A 19999-nucleotide genomic window follows, 5' to 3' on the forward strand; every position below is an offset into this window, starting at 1 on the left:
AATATATAATGACTTCAGGGGAGAGATGTTGAGTGTCTGTGCATGCGCAGTTATGTGCATGTGCAGATGCTGGGTGAGAGCGGGCACGGTGAACTGCTAGTTTCAATGGTGTAACTACTGTAAGGCAGTCCCAGCAGCCGCTTGGGGAGCAAACAGCAGCAGGGTCTGTGTGGTCGCAGGCACCCGCTCAACGCACTGATATGCTGCTGCCTGCCGCTGCCCACTGACTGAGCACTGGAGGCGAGTCAGCCGCAGCGCGGGTGGGGCCATGGCAGAGATGTCAAATTCCCCCACTGATTCAATTGACTGTACACAGAGCCGGCTATTGGCAACTGTGTACAGGATGGGCGGGCGGATGGGCGTGCTAGGGTGGCCTGGGATGCATCGGAGCCAAGGGAATCAGCAGTGTCTGCTGGTCTCTCTTCCTCTATCCTGCTTCAGCTTCTCCGTTATGCGTGTGACATCATCACGTCACACGCTGTTGAAAAATGCTGGAGAGGAGCCTGGAGGGGGCACCACAAACTTTTTGGCAGGGGGGCGCAAATTTGCCGTGCCATTTGCACCTAGCAGGGCGGGCGGGGGACGTGGGGCAGCAGCAAGTGGTCACAAGCTTGGAAATGCCCAGAATTTCATGAGTAATTCACCTGTGATGCGGGGGGGGGGGGGGGCGGGCTGCTGACATCAGTGGATGTTAGCTGCCTGCCCACTTCCTGCACAGGGCATTCAGAAATGTAAGACACCAGAGCGCTGTCTTACATCTGCGAGCGCTGGAGAAATTCATGGATGGTTGGAGACCATTGAATGATTTCGCCCCTGGACCCATGGCTGCAAGTAGATGTTTATGCTAAGCATCCATTCGCAGCCGTGCGGGGAACTCAGCAAACGGGGGAAGCACGTCGTTACAACCACACGCAACACTGCAAATTCTGAAGAGTTGCGTGGGGACCCGAATAAGGTCCTTTGTGTGTACTGAACAATTGCAAACAATTAAAGGGATCATCAAATATAAGCCAAAACATACCCTTAGTGATGAATATAAGTTAGAGATGAGCGGGTCCGGATCCCCGAGATCCGACAGATCCGAATATCGGGGATCCGGGCCAGATCCGAGCCGGCTCGGGAGTTCCCGCCTGAATTCCGGACCAATAACGAGGCCGAACGTCATCATCGCGCTGTCGGATTCTCGCGGGAGCGGGATCTTATAAAAGACGCACGCGCGCCCCGCAATCTTCACTCCAATCTTGGAGAGGGAAGAGGGTGGTTGGGAAGCTCCGTGTGCTCCGTGCTGTGCTCTGTGCCATGTGCTCCGTGACCTGACCTGTGCCCTCACTGCCCTGTGCTGTGCTCCGTGCCATGTGCTCCGTGCTGTGCTGTGCTCCGTGACCTACCCTCACTGCCCTGTGCTGTGCTCCGTGCCATGTGCTCCGTGCTGTGCTGTGCTCCGTGACCTGCCCTCACTGCCCTGTGTTGTAGACTTGAGAGTCAGTGACTGTTTATAGGCCTGAGCCCTGTAGTGTGATTTAACTAACTAGGTGCTGCAGTGCTCACACGCAGGGGCTGCAGTGTCCACTGTCCAGGGGCTGTCCTGTGGCCCGTGCCCTGTTGTGATTTATTTAGCCCTAAGCCCTGTGTTATGATTTATTTTATTTAGCCCTGAACCCTGTGTTTTTTTTGTGATTTAACTAACTAACTCAGTGCTGCAGTGCTCACACGCAGGGGCTGCAGTGCTGCTGAATAGTACACTGTGTACAGGGGCAGCATTAATACAAGGGGCTGTGTCCAGTCTGACGGCCTATATCTTATCCATTGTCCAGTGTCACGAGTCACTCACAACATATATCCTGTGTCCTGTCCTGTGTGACGACTGACGACATATCCTGTGTCCAGTGTGACGACATATATCCTGTGTCCAGTGTGACGACATATATCCTGTGTCCAGCGTGACATATCCATTGTCCAGTGTGACGACATATATCCAGTGTCCACTGTGACGACATATATCTAGTGTCCAGTGTGACGACATATATCCTGTGTCCAGTGTGACGACATATATCCTGTGTCCAGTGTGACGACATATATCCAGTGGCCAGTGTGACGACAATATATCCTGTGTACAGTGTCACAAGTCACAACATATATCCTGTGTCCAGTGTGACATGTAATGTGTGCCGGCATATATCCTGTGTCCAGCGTGACCTATATCCATTGTCCAGTGTGACGACATATATCCTGTGTCCAGTGTGACGACATATATCCTGTGTCCAGTGTGACAACATATATCCTGTGTCCAGTGTGACGACATATGTCCTGTGTCCAGCGTGACATATATCCATTGTCCAGTGTGACGACATATATCCTGTGTCCACTGTGACGACATATATCCTGTGTCCAGTGTGACGACATATATCCTGTGTCCAGTGTGACGACACATATCCTGTGTCCAGCGTGACCTATATCCATTGTCCAGTGTGACGACATATATCCTGTGTCCAGTGTGACGACATATATCCTGTGTCCAGTGTGACGACATATATCCAGTGGCCAGTGTGACAACAATATATCCTGTGGCCAGTGTCACAAGTCACAACATATATCCTGTGTCCAGTGTGACATGTAATGTGTGCCGGCATATATCCTGTGTCCAACGTGACATATATCCATTGTCCAGTGTGACGACATATATCCATTGTCCAGTGTGACGACATATATCCAGTGTCCAGTGTGACGACATATATCCAGTGTCCAGTGTGACGACATATATCCTGTGTCCAGTGTGACGACATATATCCAGTGGCCAGTGTGACGACAATATATCCTGTGTCCAGTGTCACAAGTCACAACATATATCCTGTGTTGAGTGTGACATGTAATGTGTGCCGGCATATATCCTGTGTCCAGCGTGACATATCTATTGTCCAGTGTACAGGAGCTGTGTCCAGGGGCGGTGTCCAGAGGCTGTGTCCAGTGTGACGGCTGTGTCCATTGTCCAGGGGCTGTGTCCAGTGTGACGGCTGTGTCCAGTGTATAGGAGCTGTGTCCAGAGGCTGTGTCCATTGTCCAGGGGCTGTGTCCAGGGTGACAGGCTGTGTCCAGTGTCCAGGGGCTGTGTCCGGGGCAGTGTCCAGTGTCCAAGGGGCTGTGTCCAGTGTGACAGGCTGTGTCCAGTGTAAAGTAAGAAAGAGAAATAAAAGTAATAAATAAAATAAAAACACATTTTTGGAGGATGATGGAGGAGGAAATAGTGCAGTGGTCTCCAACCTTTTTCGGGGTGGGAGCTACTCGCGACAAAATAAACCGCCCGAAGAGCTACTAAATTTAAAAAAAATTTAAAACCTGCATAATATCCCAAAAAATGCCCTTTACACATTATGCCACACACCGTAATGCCCCTGACACCTTATGCCACACACTGCAATGTCCAATATGTCACAAACATACCTCCCAACACGAGGCAGAGGAGACATCTGCGCGTGCCGAAGGCACGCGCCCAAAATTAGAGGGTTCACCTACTACCGTGGAACTCCTGCGAGGCTACATCCCCCATTTTTTGAGGGCATGGTCAGCTCTCTAAGAGCTGTAGCCACATGTGGTGCGGCCATGGAAAATGGAGATGTGATACACATATGACCCCAATAGTGCAGTCTTTGATGCCCATTATACCTATGCCGCATACTGTGATGCCCATTATACATATGCCCCGCACTGTGATGCTCCATTATACATATGCCACACACATGATGCCCATTATACATATGCCACACACATGATGCCCATTATACATATGCCCATTATACAGTACATATGCCCCACAACGTGACGCTCCATTATGCAAACATCCCACAGCGTGACGCTGAATTTAACATATGCCACACACATGATGTCCATTATACATATGCCCCACATCGTGATGCCCATTATACATATGCCGCACACCGTGATGCCCATTATACATATGCCCCACATCGTGATGCTCCATTATACATGTGCCCCACCGTGATGCTCCATTATACATGTGCCCCACCGTGATGCTCCATTATACATGTGCCCCACCGTGATGCTCCATTATACATGTGCCCCACTGTGATGCTCCATTATACATATGCCCCACTGTGATGCTCCAGTATACATATGCCCCACTGTGATGCTCCAGTATACATATGCCCCACACCGTGATGCTCCATTATACATATGCCACACACAGAGATGCTCCATTATACATATGCCCCACTGTGATGCTCCAGTATACATATGCCCCACTGTGATGCTCCATTATACATGTGCCCCACTGTGATGCTCCATTATACATATGCCCCACTGTGATGCTCCAGTATACATATGCCCCACTGTGATGCTCCAGTATACATATGCCCCACTGTGATGCTCCATTATACATATGCCCCACTGTGATGCTCCAGTATACATATGCCCCACTGTGATGCTCCATAATACATGTGCCCCACTGTGATGCTCCAGTATACATATGCCCCACTGTGATGCTCCATTATACATATTCCCCACTGTGATGCTCCATTATACATATGCCCCACTGTGATGCTCCATTATACATATGCCCCACACACTGTGCGCACACAGTTTTCATTTTTTTTTTACCTCATGTAAGTCTGAGCAGAGGCTGTGGCGCAGGACCGGAGCAGACATCAATCACGCTGAGCAGAGGCTGTGGCCGTGGCGTCGATGAGAACGTGCGCTGGGGACGTCAGGAGGACGCGGCATGAAGTCACATTCAGAGACCTCTTGCCGCCAAGTGAGGATGAAGAAAGTGCGCTGGGGACGTCAGGAGGACGCAGCATTAAAACACTTTCTGACCTCCTGCCGTCAAGCAAGGTACCGCTACGCGGCAGGAGGTCACTTAAACAGCCCCGAGCTACTGGAAAGGTCCCGGCGAGCTACCCGTCGCTCGCGAGCGACGGGTTGGCGAACCCTGAAATAGTGGGAGTGCTGAAGCTGCTACCACCAGTCATGACAAGGCCGATACCTCTTTGTATTTGCTGTTTGGAGCATTTCTCTTTTTTTGGGATAGTTTATTAAACTGCCACCCTGTCTGCCCCTGCAGTGCCGCTCTGCCAGGTTGGAAGTGTAAGGTCCACATGTATGTGATGCCGACTGCTGTCGCTTAGCTTAGTCATCCAGCTACCTCGGTATACCCTTTTGGCCCAACTACAGTAAATGAAAACAATTTTGTAAGCTGTGAAGTGATCAAAATTGATTAGAAATGAGTGGAAACTAATGTTATTGAGGTTAATAATACTTTAGGGGCAAAAACAGGCCCAAATTCTGTTATTTTAGCCATTTTTAGCATTTTTTCATAAAAATCCAGATCCAAAACCAAAACCCACAAGGGTGGTTTTGCCAAAACCAATCCAGATCCAAAACACGAAGGGAGATCCAGATCCAAAACCAAAACCCGAAAAAGTGGCCGCCGCACATCTCTAATATAACTATATCTGATAACATTTCTGCTAGACAGCCTTTGAAGCTTCAGCAAGAGTCTCAACACTAGAAACTTTGTATTTGTACATATTATTATATTCATTAGAATATAGACATATGTCTGTATATTTTACATATTTTTTCATTTTGAAAATGAAAAAATACTTCCAATTCTTTCAATTGTAATATCTAATCTAAATTTGTTTGAGTCTTCTTCTTGATCTCTTTTTCTCCTAAACTCAAAAAAATATTGTTAGGGGGATTCAATAAACAGTTGAAAAGATACAAGAGGAATGTCTCTTTTATGGTGCACCAAGAAGAATACAATGTAACCTTTATTATATTCATTGTTAAAAAATGTTGCGAAATAAAACCTCATAAAGACATAAAAATGTACACACAGACATGTGAATAAAAAGGATATGAATCCTCACTCAGTGGGGCCCCAAAATTGTAGTATGTTCCTCCTAAAATAGTCTTTTATTTAATGGGTGGTGTGCAATATCTGGAAACCTATAATAACAGTGTGCTCTCCTTATATATAGTAGTACTCATTAGATGGATCTTGTATTATGGAAGTAGAAAAGCAGCTGGGGTTCCAGAACATAGGCAGGCTAAGGTAATGACACTGTCCTCAGTAACAATGAATATAATAAAGGTTACATTTTAATTAGTTATTCTTCTTTGTGCACCATAAAATAATAATTCCTCTTGTATCTTTTCAACTGTATTATCTAATGTCCAGTGGTAGCACACCCCCACCACGATAATAGTATATCAACATAAATATGGAATATGGGGGTTGGGCACACCCTTCATTTTTAAAAATATTCGCTCCTGTGAGACTGATTTCCCTTTTTGCCGGGATTCAATAAACAGCATCTTTGTGTTGATAGGACAGTTTTCAGGTAAAAGTTAAGTGTTTTTAAAATATTTTTTAAAAGTAGCTTAAAGGGTCAGAAAAAAATATTTGACTTGCAATTGTATGCAGCGCAAATTTATCTAGAACATTTTATTTGCTGGAAAATAAATTATTTGTTTCTATATTAACACAACATGCAAAATCAACCATTTTGCAGCTGTTAAGAGCCCCAATCACTTTTCTCTTGGCCACTTTTATGTTAGTTTGCAATTTTTAGGGGTATTTGCTGATTTCCCCATTTTTTCCCATATAATAAGGCTAACATCAAACAAAGTCAAAACACTTCCACTTTTCACAATTGCATTGAATGTTAATTGGGAGCATGCATAGCTGTGCTAAGTGAATTAATAAGCAATAGTCCTGTTATCTAAAGCCGCAGTAAAGTAAAATTGTACTACTGTATGGCTAATTGATATTTGCCGGTTATTCTAAATACAGTATTGCCCTACTAGAGTGCCACCAAACAAACTCCTTGTTTGACAGCTATCTGTATATTAAATATATTAATATCTGTATAGCTATAATTCATATTGACGCATCGATCAGGCATCTTAAATCTATATAAATGAAATCTATCTATTATGTATTATATATATATATATATATATACACCCCCTGACGAAGACCTCTGTCGAAACACGTTGGGCGTGGCTACAATCCGTGCAGACGAGTGACGTCCCTTGGCCCTCTGTGAACGTTCCCGGCTTTGTGCTGTCTGCGGCGGGTGGACGAACCCCGCTTGGCTGATCATCTCGCGTGTTCCTGAGATCTGTTCGACCCCGCTGTGCCGGTGATAAGAGCCGTCTGTGGCGAGTTTCCACTTGTTAACCCCTATGTATGTCAGTTTTTATTTTTATCAGTAAAACTGTTGTCTTTTACATTCTGCTGACTGTGCGCTTTATCTATTCTCTCTCCATATACACTTCTTGGATTCGTGGTTGGATCCTATTGTTGGAGCTGCACACATTGGGGAAATTTATATGGACCTGGTAACAAGGACTTTGCTGGACTGATTTGCGCTGGGTATCTTTATATATATATATATATATATATATATATATATATATATATATATATATATATATATATATATATATATATATATATATATATGGAAAGAGAGGAAGACAAAGGGGGCGCCTATGGTGTATTACAGCAGTTTTGCCAGTGGGAATCTTTTTATTGAAATCATGTGGTAGTCCAGTCCACAGCTGATGGATTATCTGGTACGGGCAATATATCCCGTTGTTTTATGAATATATCAGTGTCTGTTTTTTAATGAATAAAAACGGTAATACACCATAGGCGCCCCCTTTTTCTTTCTCTCTTTCCAGAATCTTTGTCCTTGAGCCGTTGGGATCAGTCTCTGACATCGGGGAGCAGCTGTCCTAATCATATCTGAATTTACTAGTGTATACGGTCTGTGCTTGTGAAACAAGCTCAGTGTTACCCTTTGTGGGACTGCAGGTGTCAGCGCACCCTTCCTAAACGAACTGCCTTATATATACACTATATAGTCTTTATTAAATTCCATCATGAATTGTCACAATTAAAATAATTAAAAATAAACAATAAATCACTGTTGGAATTAGATCAAATGAACTCTGTCCATGATTGATGTTTCTGTCACCAAATCATGATGTGATTCCCATAATTTTATAGTTTTTGTAAACATCGACACAAACCAATCTAATATGGAATTCATTTTTCAGTTTGTGTTTTCTGTGATAATGGTTTACGGTATATTTAAAACAGTATTATTATTTTTAACATCTTTATTTATATGGAGCCACAAGGGTTCCACAGCACCTAACAGCACCTAACAGAATACATAAATGAGCAAAAACAAGAACAGCAACTTAAAGTACCAGGCAATCTAGGAAAAGTACAGTACATAGTAAATAAAAATTATCACATCAGGGGACAGGACGCTGAAACAATAATTAGGGTGGCAGAGAGACCTAGGGCATTGAAAGTATGGAGTAAAAAAAGAGTTTAAGAGAGTAAAAACACATGGAGGGGGGGGGGTCTACATTCTAAAGAACATGTTAAAGTTCTGTAAGCTATTGATTGAAAGCCAGTTTTGATTGATCCATGTTAATAAGCAATTTCCTATTTATACAATGGCAGCAAATGAAGGCAGGAGTAACCCTTAAATAATAGCATGTTGTATATATCTGATTTTGTATGCATGTCTCATTCCCTGTGCCTCACTGTTGACTGCTACTGTATGTCATCATTTGATTGAGGACATAGTGTCACTTTGTTGTGTACATCAGGTTACTGTAGGATGGATGATGACTGAAAAGATGCAGAATAAATATGTCATTGTTATGAAAAAATATCCCTGCAGGTTTATCAGTCAGTTAACTTGTTTGTTTCTTCTCTTTACAGGTTTCAGACCGATGTGACTATGTCTTTGTAAATGGAAAGGAAATGAAAGGAAAGGTTAATGCCATTGTAGATTTCACATATCAACATTTTAAAGCTTCACTAGACATGACAGTGTGGGTCCCACGGCTCCCTCTGCTGATAGACGTGTCTGATACTGAGTTAAACCAGATTAAAGGCTGGAGGGTTCCCATCCTGACAAACAAAAGGTATGTTCTGTCTTCGTGTACTTAACGTCAATTACCACAATTCATAAAGCTAGATACATTTTGACAATATTTTTCCCAGTGTTGCCAGTTAATACGTTTACTGGACATAAACATCTATACTTCCTTTGCAAATGATCATAATATCACGCTGTTGAACTTTGAAGTCTCACATTTAACACAGAGTAAAGAATATAAACAATATATGTTCAGAATAGGCTGCATGCCGACATTCAGATTTTCAACAAGTACGTACAACTGTAAACTTGTAGACATCCACAATGTTGACAATGACACAAGGTCAATACTGTATAACAACCAACATCATTTCAACAGCAGATTTTTCATGATTATACAGTTTGGGCTATCAGTACTGGTAGGGTTTGGCGGTTTTTAGGGTCTATGTGTTTAGTGTTAGATAGGAGCTATATGGTAGACTGTTTGGTTGACATGCACAATTTCTATATTAAGACAACGTCCACATTTGACACTTTCACATACGAATTGTCAATGTTCAGCTGTGAATGTCTGTTTGTGAACTAATTCTACCATGCCATAAAAAAAATAAAAAATGTTAATATTGCAGAAAGAACAAACTCAATTAGTCAGCATGGGCCTAATTAAGACCTGATCGCAAAGCTGCTTTTTTAGCAAATGTACAAAAACCATACTGCACTGCAGGTGGGGCAGATGTAAAACGTGCAGAGAGAGTTACATTTGGGTGAGTTGTTTTGTTTCTGTCAGAGTATGTACTGGCTGCTTTATTTTTACACTACAATTCAGATTTTAGTTTAGTTTAATTTGAGAACAAATTTGTCCTGCGATCAGGCTGAATTAGGCCCTATGTGCAGAGGGTGTTGTATTGAAAGCATAATAATTGATTTCCACCCACAGTCTCTCCAATTTTCAGATAGATTCTTACAGTTTATTGGACATACCAATGTTTGCACCCCATCGATATATGGTGATAAATGTACAGTAATAGGCAGGTGTACAAAATACTGCAGTTACATGCCGTAACAAAAAGTTACGTGAGCAATGTGCTAACATTTTTATGGTATCTTAAATGGAAAATGTTATGTGTTGCAATTATATTAATTATGTAAATGCATAGTGATATGTACAACATTATGTGTAGTATTAAGCAGTAGAACGGTTTGCATGCTTATGGGTAGCTAATAATTACTCAACATAATGTTACACTGTCCCATAGGTATAATTTGACAAAATATTAGTATTTCAGACATTACTAAGTTTTATTATAGAAGGAAATAAAATATGTGCTTCATGACCTAGATCTTTGATATCTTAGAACATCTGCCTCAAAGGTCCCTTGACCCTATGTATCTGTGACAGAATATAATAGAGATGGATGTGGTTGCAGTGCAGACTCCAAGCTGTCTTCTTAGCTGTTCAACAATATAATTGCAGGGGTGTACAGTTTGCAAGTGACTTAAGGTGCCCATACACGTTACAATTATTGTATACAATATTGTATACAATATCGCATCTCATCCGATCTCAGTTTTGTGATGACATCAGATGAGATGAGATCTAGTACAAAAAGTATGTGCAGCACGTACTTTTTGTACTAGATCTTATCTCATCTGATGTCATCGCAAAACCGAGATCGGATGTGATGCGATATTGTATACAATATTGTATACAATAATTGTAACGTGTATGGGCACCTTAAGAGTCTATAGCTGCAGCAGAAACGGAATCCTATTATACCATTGCCTGCTTATGTAAGAGCCAGAATTGAAAAACTAATATGGAGAAAGAAAATCTCCCCTGGCGTTGAATGCAGATTTTTAGCTTCTTAAACTGGATTCAGTACTAAGCCGTGGATCCCCCCCCCCCCCCCCTGCGTGCTCGCTAGGCTCGCCACGCAGCGGGCCCGGCGGCTCGCTACACTCGGCACACTATTTTATTCTCCCTCTATGGGTGTCGTGGACACCCATAGAGGGAGAAATTGTCTGGATTTTGGCGGTCAGGATTCCGGCGTCTGTATTTCGACCGCCGGGATTGAAACTCCATCCACTTACACTTACTACTCTTTGTGAAATTGAAGATGGAAGGGATGAGAAGGCACAGTCTGGGAACAGTAAGGGCATGTAAAATAAACCTGGGCACCTACATTCTTACTTCTCAGTGGACTTTTGGAGGAATGGAGACACAAAACGTAATTATAATGATCAGCAGCTTTAGGGGGTATTCAATATTGCCCACTATTTTCAACAGGGGAAATAGAGGCCCCTATTCAACGCTGCTGTTTCCGATAACATAAAGGCGGATTCCGACAAGACAGATCTGACTTTAAAACTAGTTTGATCTGTCTTGTCAGAAACCGCCACAGATTGTCAAATTCATGGCCATTTCTCGAGAATTTGCGGCCCATTTTGCCGACACGCCTTCTTTTGAACATCGAATTCCGCCTGTCGAATATCTGTCAAGCGGAGTGAAAAACGGCCCGGTATTCCAACTGTCAGGACGTTTTTATTTTTTTATTTTATTAAATATCCTGTTTATTAAAACCGGTCAGGTAGTCGGCATTTAGGAGTAAAAATGGGTGGTTAGAGAAACCATTTTCTGGGCATACCTAAACCAGCCACTGTGTATTGCATACCTCCCAACATGACCCTCTCCAGGAGGGACACATTGCTCTGTTTCAGGACTTCCCTCTTAATGTATGATTGACATCACCTGTTTTAAACAGGATAACTGATAAGAAAGGTGCTGCAACACAGGTGATGGCAATCATTAATTAAGGGATAAGTCCAGAAACAGAGCATTGTGTCCCTCCTGGAGAGGGTCATGTTGGGAGGTATGGTATTGGGTCACAGCTGGAGAGCCCCGTGCATCTTAGGGGAACATGCTGTCTGAGAGTGCATTGACTTAAGGGCCCAGATAATGGGCCACATACAGAGAGATTTGTGTGAGAGATTCATAATGGGAGATTCAGCATGGGAGATTTCAAATCTGTTACAACTGTCACAGACAGTGACGTAAAAAACTGCACTTCATCACAAAAATAATGTTATATGGTAGTGGTAGCCAACCCTAGCCCTCGAGAGCTACCAACAGTGCACATATTCCAGACAACCTAGCTGCTGCACAGCTGCACTCATTAATCACTGACACATTTTAAAAGATACACAGATGGAGCTAATTAGCTCACTTGTGATTCTGTGAGGAGACCTGCAAAACATGCACTGTTGGTAGCTCTCGAGGACTAGGGTTGGCTACCCCAGTTATATGGTAATTCCTAAATAAACTTAATAAAATACATTTCCCTAATAAATAAATGTTGGTGACATAATGACGCCCCCCCCCCCCCCCCCAAGCAAATAATGGATAGTGGCAAATAAAACAATTCAATAATTGTGTGCCCAGTGCCCGTCCCCCCCAACAACAAAAAAACAATGTAATCATTAGTGGCCAGTGCCCCCCCCCCCCCCCCCCCCCCAAAAAAAAACAACTATTTAACAGCTAGAATGCCAAAGGTCTGCAATGCTGTAAAATGTAAAAAAAAAAAAAACCTTTTAAATTATTGGTGGCTAGTGGAATCCCCCCTGCCCCCCATCCCGCAAACAATCGTTGGTGGTGCAGTGGGAGCAAAAAACAAAATAAAAGTTGGTGGCATAATGTCCCCCCCCAAGCAAATAACGGTTAGATTCAAATAAAACAATGTAATCATTGGTGGACAGTGCCCCCCCCCAAACAAAAAACAATGTAATCATTAGTGCCCAGTGCCCCCCCCCCCCCCCCAAAAAAAAAAAGACTGCAGGACTGCAGATAGGCATCGGCGAGGCGGTGTCTGCGGGCTTGATGGTGGCGTTAGGCGTCTTCAGTCCCTCAGAACAGCCCTGTTCATCTGCCCGTGGCCACACATGCGGGAGATGAGCAGGAGCTTTCTGAGCGACTGCTCGGAATTGTCCAGAGGGTCCGTTCTGAATCTTGGACAGATTCAGAATTGCGGGGGCACGCATGTAAATCGCTGTGTGGGCTATACACACAGCGATTTAAATGCGTTTTCAGGAATTTTCAGGAGTGATTTATTAAAATCGCTCAGAATATGCCTGCATATCATGCTGTGTGTGGGGCCCATTACTCAGAGGTTGTATGATTGGCTGTTCTGCATCTGATGTTCCTGCTTTGTTTGTAAGCAGTGGATGTGAGATGCCAGCCAGAGGAATCTCTAAGCACAAGGTTGCAGCTGAGCTCTTTGGCATATTTCCACAACTGCAATGGAATCACATATGCAAATTTATATACATACATACATACATACACATACATCTCTGATTTAGGCCCACTCTTAAGTGAAGTGGGCAAGTACTGATTGCTCATAGTTTGTCCAGACATAACCCTGCACAAATGGTAATGATGTATAGTTGAAAGAATCTTGAGAGAAAAAAGACTGAAGTTATGGATGTAAATCTATTTCATCTGTTTTTTTTTCTTGCATCTTTTGCTGCTTACATTGCAAACACAAATGCGTCAACCAAAAACATACTGCAAATTTTGAATACATCACAGCATTTATTTCTATCTGTTTACAGTATGTCCTTATTACAGAAACATACAGAATATACAACATTTTGGGGTCATCCAGACAATGAACACTGACTTTTATTTATCAAATGAGTGCAAAATGAATTGAACATATAGGCAAGACACTGACAAAGTTAGAAATAATGATGTCCTTCAAACTTTGCTTTCGTCAAAGAATGGTCCTTTTTCAGCAATTACAGCATTGCAGACCTTTGGATAATTTGTTGAGGTAATCTGAAAAAATTTCACCCCATGTTTCCTAAAGCACCTCCCACAAGTTGCTCCCACAACAGCTCAATGGTGTTGAGATCTGGTGACTGCGCTGGTCACTCCATTACAGACATAATGCCAGTTGTCTGCTTCTTCCCTAAATAGTTCTTCATAATTTGGAGGTGTGCTTTGGGTCATTGTCCTGTTGGAGGAGGAATATGGCTCCAATCAAGCGATGTCCACAGGTTATGGCATGGCATTGCAAAATAGAGTGATAGCTTCCTTATTCAAAAGCCATTTTACCTTGTACAAATCTCCAACTTTACCAGCACCAAAGCAGCCCCAGACATCACATTACCTTCACCATGCTTGACAGATGGCATCAGGCATGCTTCCAGCGTCTTTTCACTTGTTCTGCATCTCACAAATGTTCTTCTGTGTGATCCAGACACCTCAAATTTCGATTAGCTGTCCATAACACTTTTTTCCAATCTTCCTCTGTGAAATGTCTGTGTTCTTTTGCCCATATTAAGCTTTTCCTTTTATTGGACAGTCTCAGATACAGCTTTTTATATATATATATATATATATATATATATATATATATATATATATATATATATATATATATATATATATATATATATATATATATATATATATATATATATGAAGAATATTTGGAGCTCCAACCGCGCACAGTCACCAAAGGGTGAAATAGTGCTTTCTCCTTTTTCAATTTGTATGGTGTGTCACACCTCCTGACGAAGTCCGACGAGTGACGAAACGCGTAGAGGCGTGGTTTACTTCACGGCATCATCGTGCACAGACCTTCCTGGTCTCTCCTGGTCCGAGAATAGAGACGCTGACGGTGGAAAACTGAGTCCCGGTTTCTGCTGGTTCCAGGCTATCTCTGAAGGATCGTTATTCATTGGGCAAGCTGTTTGCTGTTTTTTATCATGTATGTGATCTATTTATTATGCCAAGTAAAATCTTTTTTATACTGACGTGATTGCGCCATTTCCTCCTTCTTTGCATATCCAACTGGGACATCTGAGAGCCGTGGTCTGGCTCCCCGAGGAAAAAGGCTGCAGGCATACAAATTGAAAAAGGAGAAAGCACTATTTCACCCTTTGGTGACTGTGCGCGGTTGGAGCTCCAAATATTCTTCATATATATATATATATATATATATATATATATATATATATATATATATATACAGGGCCGGTGATAGGGTGTCCGGCGCCCTCCTGCAAACCATACATTTTGCGCCCTTTCACATTGCCATTGCAACAAGCTGCAGCCCGATTGTGGGAGTGTATGCAACATGCGATCCTCTGGAGGATCTTGGGTGCATGTACATGTATGCATACACCATCTCAGTGCTGTGTCCGCAAAATGTTGCAGGCACTAAAGGTGCCCATACACACTGCGAGAATCGCATATGTTATGTGCTAGATCGCATCGCACGACATGCATGCATCACGATGCGATCCGAAAACAGTACAAATGTGCAGAACATACTTTTTGTACTGTGCAATGCCCGCAGGAGCGCACAGCGCATCGCACGCTGCTATTGCAGCGTGTATGGCCATCTTTATGCACATAACCCAGCCCATTATTTAAAAAGTGTCTAAATTAATATAAAAAAAAATCATTAAAAAAATTATTTATAAACATGTATAATAAAAGACTCACTGTTCTTTTTCTGTTTAACTCTTGTGCAGTCCCTCCTCTTCTATCTGCGTAGGCCATTACACCCCTCTCGTGACTGACGGGGAAAGGAGGGGAGAGTAGGAGGAGATGGAAGAAGAGGAGAGGAGATAGAGGGGGCGGAGTTTTGAGGACTGGCAATGGCAGAGCACACCGAGAAGAGGGAAGGAAGGGCGGCACTGCTGCCTGTTCGTCATTTGTTTGACAGCTGACAGGAGCAGGGAGCAATGGGTAGGGGGCGGATCCGACATGACATGTCATCCAGGCATTCACAGACAGCGCTTCATGCCTCACTGCAAGTGTCCGTGAGGAAGAGGGGGCAGGTCGCAGGAGAAGGACAGTGTGTGCACGGTGTAGGGAGCAACTCGTTATACTGCCGCCCGCCTGCTGTTAGACAGGCGCTGCGAGTGGCGTGCAGGAGGCAGTGACAGTGAGGGATGAGGCAGCTTTAGCAGAGCAGGGAGGAAGACAGCGCCTTTTCAGCATGGTGCCTCCCTGCTTTGCAGGAGCTGCTGAGTGGGTAGCGCTGGCCTGTATATATATATATATATATATATATATATATCTTTGCACTTTGCCTGCACTCCATGTAGTGACAAATTTCAGCGTGGTGGGTGCACTCTTTCAATTACAATACATATCAGGGTTGCCGACTCTCCCGGAATGTCCGTGAGACTCCCGGAATCCTGGGACATCTCACGGACTCCCGGAAGAGGGCCCCTTTCTCCCGCAGCTGCTGCTTCGCGTCCCCTATATGCATACTGCGCATGCACGATGACGCCACTTACACGATGATTGAAGCCGCACAGAAGCTGTACACATCGCGGCAAGTACCTGCATCAGCCTGGAGACATCCCCGATCTCTGTGTACGGCACACAGTACAGTGTCCACTCCCTAGCAGCAACAGGTGATAGCGCGGCTTCCCCTTCCGTCCTCCAGGCAGCTAGTAGTAACTAGTGAAGTCTTTTCCTGCAGCAGCAGCACACAGTGACAGCCGGCTCCGGCTTACAGAAAGTACACGGGTCATGGAGGCTGCTGCTCTCCACACACAGCACTAAGGTAATTGGATACTCTAGGCTTCTGTGTGAGTTCCCTGCGCAGTATATATCCCCTTAATCACTTGCCTTAACGTAAACAGTGCCCGAGCAGCAGAGTTGCAGCAATAATATTATCCTCTGCCTCCTTGAGTCTGTCCATCCAAAACCATATAACCCTTTGAGGACTACAGTGCAGGCGATCCATAGAGATATTTTCTGATTGGTTGTGGACCATATTAATACCCAGATGAAACCCATATCTGGCTGCTTATCAAAGTACTGTAGGACCGCCCCTTGTGATGCAAGGCCCGCCCCTGGTAATGCAAGGCCCGCCCCTGGTAATGCAAGGCCCGCACCCTGGCTTTTCATTTTCTCCCGGAAATTAATTTTCAAAAGTAGGCAACCCTGATACATATCCTCCAACGAAAGGGACTCCACACAGGTAAATTTCGTTTAAATTTACCTGTGTGGAGTGCCTTACTTTGGAGGATATATATATATATATTTTGTCCAAATTAAGTGGCATAATCCAACATTTCAAGAATCATAGTCTCTTTTCAAGGTGAGCGACCTTGGAAAAGAGACATTGGTGTCTCAAAATGTTGGATTATGAGTGTGTAGCTTTGCACATAAAATTATTTCTCTGCTGAATAGTCCCCGGAGTGCCACTTCATTTGGACAAAGGTTGTGTAATATTGTGACTGGAGGCACATGGGGCAACTGACATCATTACAGAGGAGTGACGATCCATATATATATATGAGGGTGCAACTGATTAGACGCAAGCAGCAAGTCTGAGATGCTATTGCAGGCATCTCTTTAGAAATCCTGATGGCTGGAACATTTGCATAAGAGACAGCAGAATTGTCATTAGTCCACCTCTGAATCAGAGCCAGAGACACTGCAGAAGATCCAGTTCCTGATCAACTTCATTGTATTGGGCCTGATTCTTAGTTGATTGCTAATCAGCGACTTTGCAATTCGGATGATTATGAAAGGACTCCGTTACAGTCAAATGGTGCAAACATGGCCATGCCACAATAAGCAACAAAATTCCTGATCATAGTTGCAGTCTGATTGACAGGAAGCTGGCATTTGTTAGCAAAAACCTGTCGTTTTCTAAATGTGTTTAAAATAACTGGTGTGCCCTGGTGTCTTTGAGGGGGGTCTGTGACGTCAGTGACGACTACTTCCAGTGGAGTTTGTGAGTGGATAGTGATTAGCGACCCATTGGCAATTTAGCCAGGGCCATTTTCTCCTACTGTCTGGTTGGTGGCTTTTTCCTTGCAGTTCACTGCGACTTCTCAGAGTATCGTTCAGGTCTGATCAGGCTCATTGCATAAAAAAGAATTAACTCTCTGCACATGTTATATCTGCCCCACCTGCTGCGAAGCATGGTTTTGTCCATCTGCAAAAATGATAGCCTTGCAAACTGGTCTGAATCAGGCCCATAGTATTGACTCTGTAATTGCATTGTTACTGTATCAGCATTTTCATCAATACTAAAAGTTTGGTTGGGCATTTAAGCCATTGTAAGCTATTCAGACTCTGCTCTGGTAATAGCCTATTAACGTTAGATTTCCTTGAGAAAGGTAATTGCTTTAATAAGAACAATTGACTAAATAATGAAAAGAAAGGTGTAAAATATAATTGTATTAATTTGTTTTCTAGACCAGCGAGGGACAGTGATGATGATGATGACGATGACAAAAAGGGAAGAGGTTGTACACTCCAATATCAACATGCCATCCTACGGGTCCTCACCCAGTTCATAGCGGAGTCTTCTGAGTATGTCGGCCAGCTTGCCTACCTGCTCGGATCTGACTGGCAAGTTGACATCACAGATGTAATAAGTGAATTCATCAAAATGGATGAACCAAATGTTGTGAGGCTCAAAGGCCAGATTCTGATAGGACAAGAAGTTGGTATGACAACATTACAGGTAATAATATACAATAAATATCCTAATTATTCATATTTATATTTCCAGTACAATTAAATTGATAGAAAAATAAATTACTATTAGGCTACTGTTGAAGTTTCACAATACAGCCCTTTCTTTTTGGACAATGTTATTAGTCTCAACCCCATTTTTTGAAGGAATTCAATAGTCAAACATTATTTAACAATGCCTTTGTTTGATATTGCGAGAGAGAGATATATTAAGCCATAGAGAGATACTTTATAAAGTGGAGAGACTGGCTGAAGGGAACCAGTCAGCTTATGTTATTTATCCACTGGGGGCAGATGTATTAACCCCTTGGGTGGCATGGCCGGAAATTTTTACATTGCTATGTACGGCGCTGCAGACACTTTGTGGTGTCTTATAAATAAACAAACTACTACTACTTTGCATTAGGTGCGCACCAGTGGTGCCTCCAGTGGAGCACCACTGGCGCACTACCTTTAGGGGTCCCCCCATCTTCCCCCCTCCTAGGTTTGTCCTGCCCCAACAAAAACCCACGACTCAAGGGGTTTAGCCTTAACAAGAGATAAATGCAAGGGTGATAAAGAGAGATAACATCCAGCCAATCACATCCTAACTGCCATGTTACAGGCTGTGTTTGAAAAAAGTCAGTTAGCAGGTGATTGGCTGGACATTTATCTCTCTTTATCACATTTGCATTTATCTCTTGTTAAGGCTTAATACATCAGCCCCAGTCTTTGAAGTGACAGCTGAGTGGATGCTCCACTTATCTCTGTCGGAGACTTGATACATCTCCCTTTGTGTCTTCTTCTTATGGGTGGTGGTGGTACTGCTGCTGTTCTTTTTATGTTTCAACTGTCTGTGATCAATGAAAACGTACTGTACTTGGACTAAGTGAAATTATTTGCCCAGGAATTATTTTTATAGCACCGTCATCAGACATTGGGCCTAATTCAGACCTGATCGCATTGGCTGCAAATTTGCTGACCGGACAATAATTGCACAGGGCAGTATTTAACTCTGGTGGGGGTTGCATATACCTCATTGCTGGGCTCCAAAAATTTGCACCCCAGCATTCAGGTCTGAATTAGGCCCATTGTACTGAAGTCAGTCCAAATAGGGACAGATAAACTGTAATACTGAATATGGTGTTTGTTGCCTGCTATTTTTCAGATACTATCCCCTCTTTCTGATGCCATCCTAGCGGAGAAGACCGTAATGGTTGTAGATGAGAAGGTGACCATCACAGATCTAGGCATTCAGGTGGTGACAGGTCTGTCTCTCTCTCTTCAGCTGAGCCCTGGAAGTAACCGAGCAATCTATGCAACTACCATAGCACATGAGCATCTTAATTCCCCAAAACAGGTATTAGTCCAATCTTATGTTAAATGCAAAATAGTAATATGTATTGTATCATGAAGGTTCATCAAACAGTAGCAATCATACCTCTTAATATGACCCATTCCAGGAAGGGCACAATGCTCTGCTCCTGGACTTTCCTCTTACTGTATGATTGCCATCTGCTGTGTTAAACAGGTTAATTGATAAGAAAGGTTTTTCACCACAGGGGAAGTCCAGTAA

The 19999-nt window shown here is 43.2% G+C and overlaps 1 protein-coding gene across 1 annotated transcript in view; it reads left to right on the forward strand.

The window, feature by feature from the left end:
• TMEM132D (transmembrane protein 132D) overlaps window positions 1-19999 on the forward strand; it is a 779160-nt gene that overhangs the window by 748137 nt on the left and 11024 nt on the right. Inside the window, exons 6-8 of the mRNA XM_083150539.1 lie at window positions 8768-8973; window positions 18163-18433; window positions 19592-19783. Of these exons, the coding sequence (XP_083006665.1) occupies window positions 8768-8973; window positions 18163-18433; window positions 19592-19783 (669 nt within the window). The remainder of the gene's footprint in view (window positions 1-8767; window positions 8974-18162; window positions 18434-19591; window positions 19784-19999) is intronic.

Source organism: Crinia signifera, chromosome 1, assembly GCF_055691185.1.
Source record: "Crinia signifera chromosome 1, ASM5569118v1, whole genome shotgun sequence".
NCBI lineage: Eukaryota > Metazoa > Chordata > Amphibia > Anura > Myobatrachidae > Crinia > Crinia signifera.